Source organism: Gaeumannomyces tritici, assembly GCF_000145635.1.
Source record: "Gaeumannomyces tritici R3-111a-1 unplaced genomic scaffold supercont2.76, whole genome shotgun sequence".
Lineage (NCBI taxonomy): Eukaryota > Fungi > Ascomycota > Sordariomycetes > Magnaporthales > Magnaporthaceae > Gaeumannomyces > Gaeumannomyces tritici.
In genome coordinates this window covers 4,740-10,749 of record NW_008804620.1, presented here as the reverse complement: position 1 = coordinate 10,749, position 6,010 = coordinate 4,740, and the positions used below count along the sequence as shown (strand labels likewise).

The 6,010-nt window shown below is 58.6% G+C and overlaps 1 protein-coding gene across 1 annotated transcript; it reads left to right on the top strand.

The window, feature by feature from the left end:
• Positions 1 to 851: 851 nt before the first annotated feature.
• Positions 852 to 5,297, top strand: GGTG_13907 (hypothetical protein). The gene has a single exon (XM_009231831.1). It carries the CDS (start codon positions 1,380 to 1,382, stop codon positions 4,653 to 4,655), a length of 3,276 nt encoding a protein of 1,091 aa, XP_009230095.1. The 5' UTR covers positions 852 to 1,379; the 3' UTR covers positions 4,656 to 5,297.
• Positions 5,298 to 6,010: the final 713 nt, after the last annotated feature.

Sequence of the window (6,010 nt, the reverse complement as noted above, 5' to 3'; positions counted from 1 at the left end):
AAAAGAAAAAGCGAGCAATAATATGGAACAGGGTAGCATCGCGGCAGTCGGGAGGAGCTCAGGGCGAGTCAGGTCGGCCAAGGCTGATCGGATCGGGCCAGCAAACCGCTGGCGGCGTTCCATGTTTATCGTGCAATGCTGAGCAGCAGGCTGTTGCTTGCCAAATTGCCCTGGAACCTCTGACGGCGTGAAGCGGTGAGGCCTAGGCCACACGCCGATGCAGCATTCTTCCTGGCCTATTTTCTCTTGCGGCATTCCACCCTGCTGCTGCGAAAGGCTCCCATGTCATGCTCGTGGAGAAGGCTCAGGGGCAGCGAGCGATATATGTCTGAGGGGGCCGATGCTTTCCTCAGAGGCCCCGTCCGCAATTCTTGGCATCGAAATGTCGCACCGCATGCGTCTCCCACACAGCACGAACCTTCTTCTTGCTGCTGCGCGCGGGCGACGCCCAATTTCTCTCGTGCGTTTGCGGGAACTTTGTATGCTTGATGCTTGATCAACACCCAGAAATGCTTCACCAGGCTGCTGGTAAAGCAAATAGCGAATCTGTAGAGCACTGTATTGCCAAATACGAATCCACAAACCGGCACAGGACCTGCACGCCTGGCAGACAACAAGCTGTTTTCTTCCAGCGACTCACACAGGCTTGACGCGAGGTTTGGATTGGGTCGGTGCTTGTTCATGTCCCCGCAGGCTCCCCCACTCACGATGGGCGGGCCTTGACTTGCGGCGGCCTGCACGCAAATTTTTAGTGGACAGCAGGCAGGATCTGCCCGCACAAGGTGCAGGCGGGAGGTTGTATGAGGTACCGCTACAGCCGCCCCCATCTTTCCTTCCCACTTCCAGTCGCTCGCTCTGACCCGACACCCTCCAACCCGCGGCCGTTTGCAGCCTTCCAAACCTAAAACCCTCACCATCCAAATTCCCTCCCATTTTTTGAACAAACAAAGCCTTCTGCGTAAGCACACCGCCGCGTGTCACGACCCTTCCACGCCACAACGCCACGACACGGCGGCCCTCGACTTTGACGGGTAGGAGGACCCAAGAACAAGAGGGAGGGAGACGGAAAGAGAGGGACACAAAAAAGGGACCAAATCGAGGAAGGAAATAAGGGGACACATGCAAGCTTCGGTCGACTGCCGAGCTCTTCCATCCGACGACGTGGCTCTGCTTCGGCTCTGAGCAAGAATCGCCAATCCCAGGCCGCCACCATCAACGTGCCACCTCTTGTGTCCCCAGCTGGTGACTTCGGACCCGACAAACGATCGCGGCATCGCGGTCGTCGGGTGTTCCTTCAGGTGGGCTCCATCACCCAGGACTTCTTTGCTGGCTCAGAACACGGCTCCCGTGTTTCGCGGCCGGCATAAGAAGACAAGCTTATGCCTCGCGCGTCCTCCTCGGCAAAGCGACAGCAGGGAGCCGCCAGCAATCGCGACAGCGCCAGCCGCCACGACAATGGCCTCGTAGGCCCCGGCAAGCGCGTCAGCAAGCAGCGGAGCCAGAGCCAGGTAGACGGCGCCCCGCGTCCCTCGGCGCCCGACTTCCCCAAGCTCGACGGCGCGAATGGCCACCTCGGCTCCCCCGGCAGAGGTCAGGCCCAGCCCGGCCCCTCCTCGACCGCCAACGGAAACGCAAAGACGAATGGCAACGGCTTCGCCCCACGCCAGCCCGCTCAGCAGCAGTACCACGAAACGGCCCCTCCCGTGCCCGGCGTCCTTGCCCCCTCCGCCGCCGCCGCCGCCAACGGCTCCGCTGACCACAAGTCCGCTGCCTCGCTCCGCGCTTCCATGTCCAACGATTCGACAGAGGAGTCCTCGGCCGACTCGGCCGCCGTCGCCCAGATCCCATCCCAGATGGCGAACCCGGAGGAGAACGCGCGCCGGATCGATGTTAACGCGGCCAAGAACATCAACGTGCACCGGGACCCGGGACCGTTCGAGTTTGCGTTTACCGTCCTCCGCTCTTGCCCACTGTACGACACCATCGCCATACTCATCATCCTGATGCAGCTGTCCCCTATCGCCCTCTCGTTGATTTATGGACTCTTCACCCTCCTCACCTTCGTCCCGCCCGTCACCACCAGCTCCGGCCTCAGCATCACCGACATGTTCGAAGCTGCCATTGGGACGCCGTCCATCACGGTTCTGCTGTGCATCGACTGCGTCTTCTTGCTTGTGTGGATCTTCCTGCCCGGGCTTCTCCAAAACTTTCTCCTCGACTTCGCCCAGGTCACCATCGCCTTGACCCTAGGCGGCGGCGGGAGCTCCAGGCAAGGTTCGCTCAACACCTTCCTTCTATGCTCTATAATTGTCGGCCTTTCTCGGTTCGGCCAGCATCCCAGTCTCCAGGGCATATCTCGCATCACGACGCTTCTCGGTGGCAACGGCTGGGGTTCCTCAGACCAGTCCGGCCCGCTCAACTCATCTGGCCCTTCGTCAATCAAGCGAACTGGAGCTTACCCCTGGATCAGGAATGTTTTGGCGGTTCACATTGTGATGCAGGGCTTCGTCAAATTCGTTCGCGAGTGGTATTTGCGGAGAGAGAAGCGGGATGCTCAGCCCCAAAGCCAGCCAGACCCAGAGGCCGGCAAGACATTGTTTCCCGCAGAATCATCAGCAAGCGAGAGCACCCCCAGCGGCACCTCCGAATCGGATCCCAACACCCAGTCGACTTTGACTTCAATGGCCATCTCGGCCAAGAAGAAGAGAAAACAGAGCGCTCAGGTCCGAATACGCCAGCCGTTATGGGCGGCGCTTGCGAGCACAAAAATCGTCATGGTTAAAGAATATGAACTATCCCACGCCGCGCGTGAGTCGGCCGGCTCCAACGCCACCGACATACACAATCTTGGAAATGCGCCCTTCAACACCCAACCAGGGCAGATCTGGATCTGCTACGTCGGAAGCGACGAGGTCTGTTTCGCCACCAGCCGGTTTGCAGACGATGGCGCAGACGACTCGTCCCGTGAGAACGGCAGGGCCGGCGCATCTTGGGTTGACGCCAGCAAGCCCTTCTTTGTGCGAGTCAACAACGCCATCTGGCAGCCTACGCGCACAATTCGGATGGAGGACGAAGAAGACGAGACCGAAGGCGGCGCTCCCCAAGGCGGATCACGATGGACGGGTGATATATATGGGCTGACGCCCATGTCTAGCTACGAGTGCGAGTTTGTCTGTACCAGGACAGGCGAGGTTCTCTTCTCAACCAGTGTTAGGACTACTCAGGCTAGAACCAGGGATGCGGACCCCTCCACGAACGCCCAGATCACGGCCCACCGAGTGCTCTCCCGCAAGGACCCTGCCACAACCCTAAAGACCTCGATCGCGAGCCAGGAGGCCAAGCTGGCTGAGGAGAGGGCCAAGCTCAAAACTCTCCGGAAAGAAAACAACCGCAAGGTCAACCAGCTCCGGAAAGAAATCGACAAGCTCACCAACGCCGTGCAGTCTTCGGGAGGCAACGACGAGAAGTGGAGGCAGAAGATCAGCCAGCACAACACCCAGCAGGCCCAGGCTGAGCAGTCGATCCATGATTTGGACGAGCAGATCAAGGAACTGGAGTCTGTACCTGAGGAGCTGATGGGACGCTACCGCAGCAAGCAGGGGGAGTGGAACGCCGAAAAGGCGCGGTTCGACGCGGCCAGGGCGTCCTTCAAAAGCTTCAAGGCCAACATTGATCGGGATCTGAAGGCGCTCGCCTCGGAGCGTGATGCCCTCCAGAACAAGCGCAACAAGATTGCAGCCCGCATCGCTAAGCTCGACGATGAGCACGCGCGCATCACCGACGCCAACGCTAGGGGACTGGACGAGGCTGAGCGGCGGTGCCAGCAGCGTGCCGTGTTCACTGCCGAGGCGGGCAGAACCGAGAAGTCTTACGTGGATGCCATCACGGCTGTTAGGGCCTATAATGCCGAGAAGTCCCACCAGGCTCAGACGATGGCTGCGGCCTTGCAGGCCTATCTCACAAGCTTCAACGCCGAGATGATTGCTGCTGTCCAACCGTACGACGTGGCTGTTGGCGGCGCCTACGCGCCGGCCGTCCACGACGTGCCGGCGGCTACCTTCCCGCCCATGAACCAATGGGGCGGCGCCACGGTAGCTCCAGCCATGCCTGCAACCACCCAGTCCTTTGGGGGACAGTCAGCCATGTGGCCGCCCGCCGCGTCGGCAGCGCCCTTGTCGCAACCGGTTCTATCGTCCCTGCCGAACCAAGTTTCTCTCGGACACCACCTGCAGCAGTACGGATCCTCGGCGACGGCCTTGCCTGCCCAGTTCTCGCACTCCATGCTTCACGTGCCCGCGGCCGGCATCCGGCGCCGTGGTCGATCGAGTTCCATGCTCTCGGATGTCTCGGGCTTCACCGAGTCCAGCCAAGGAGACGAGGATGCGATCAAGACCATACACCCCAACCCGATCGGCGCCGGCGCCCCGGGCCATGTCACGGGGCCCCCGCCGGGCCTGTACAGTCCTTTCTCTCGGACGGTTCACCGGCGCGGTGGTGCTGGATCGGGCTCTCTTTCTGGGTCCGGATCCGGCTCTGGTTGCGGGATGGGGTCCGGTTCTGGTCTTGGCTCAGGTCGCAGCAGCGTTCGTAGCGGCAGCGGTAGTGGCAGCGGAAGTGGCAGCGGTAGCATCCGCGATCCCGCCAGTCCGATCTAGAGCGTTGGATTGCGGTCGTATGCGACTTTTGAAGGCGTCTTCCCCAAGGACCACGAAGGTCTGTCGTTGCCGAGAGGCCAGTGCCGGCCGAGATTGCCGGTGCCGCCGACGCCCTCATGGCCAACGTCGCGTCGCTGGCTAGATCAGCACACATCCTGCTTCTAATCATTCGCCCTTGAGCCCCCATATGGCCCGGGTCATGATCTGCCCGCTCCTCTTACTCTACTTATTTCTCTCATCACTCAGTCATTAAGTTTCAGGGTGACATCTACGATACGGTACGGGGCGTTCTGGTCTTCCCAGCCGTTCCCGTAATCTCAAGAGATGATGGATGGACTTGTCATTTGCCATCACTCCTTTGTACCCTGTTACCAGGAATCCTACACCCTTACATTCCCCCCGTTCAATGGTTTTGTATCGGCATTTTCTCAAAACCAACCTCGGCTGTCTTGGAATTTCTGCCAGACACCAAAGGGATATGCGGTGGGTTTATTGACTGGAAGTTTGAAAGAAGCAGAGGTGCTGCTTGAGCCTCGGTTGGCTGTGATTGGGTCTCGAATTGTGGGTTGAACAGCGAGTGAACTGGCGTGACTGCGTTGAGATACAAAAGTTCTTAGTTCTTTATTCTATGCTTTGTTCCGATTTCCCCCTGATTCCATACTTTTACCGACGTGATAACGACGGTTATTGCACGGAAATCCTGACGGCTACGGTGGTTACACCATGCATGCACGGCAAACATGTTGGTATGAAGAACAAAATCCCATTTAGGAGCCTGAACGAAATGCTGGGGACAGACAAGACCTCGGCCGTATAATATGGTCTGGTGTGAAAGACGGAGGCTCCTCAATCACATGGCAATGCGCCGATGAAGGAGTTGAGTCCTAGATAGCGAGATGGTAAATATGGGTAAACGAAGTCTGTAGCGTAAAAGAGGCTATCTGGGTAGGAAGACACCAGGAGATATCCACAGCAATAAGATCATTGAGGTGCATTAGGTGCCGTAGTGGCTGGTTTCTGGAAACCCGAATACCAATCAGCGGTCAAGCGTCTCAGGGACTTGTTGTGACAGTGATATTCGAGGGAGATAGCAGGATGGCTGCCAAGATCGACACCAACATGCATCTCACCGTCCACATGGCGGGAAGCTTATGAGAATCTCCAAGGAGGTTTGAACTAGCACGTTTCACCTAAAACGATCTCGCCTGGCGGCTCGCACCACAAATGAAGCGGAAATAAACTAGGATGTAGCTAGCAACGCGCGTAGTGGCTGTAAACAACCCTGTTTTCTTTCTGTCAAACATTTCACCATCAAGATGTGGCTGGCTTGGCTGCCCCTTCCGCAGATTGTGGAT

Bases quoted from the DNA above. Each gene is read 5' to 3' on its own strand.
- GGTG_13907 (XM_009231831.1), top strand. From the start codon at position 1,380: ATGCCTCGCGCGTCCTCCTCGGCAAAGCGACAGCAGGGAGCCGCCAGC.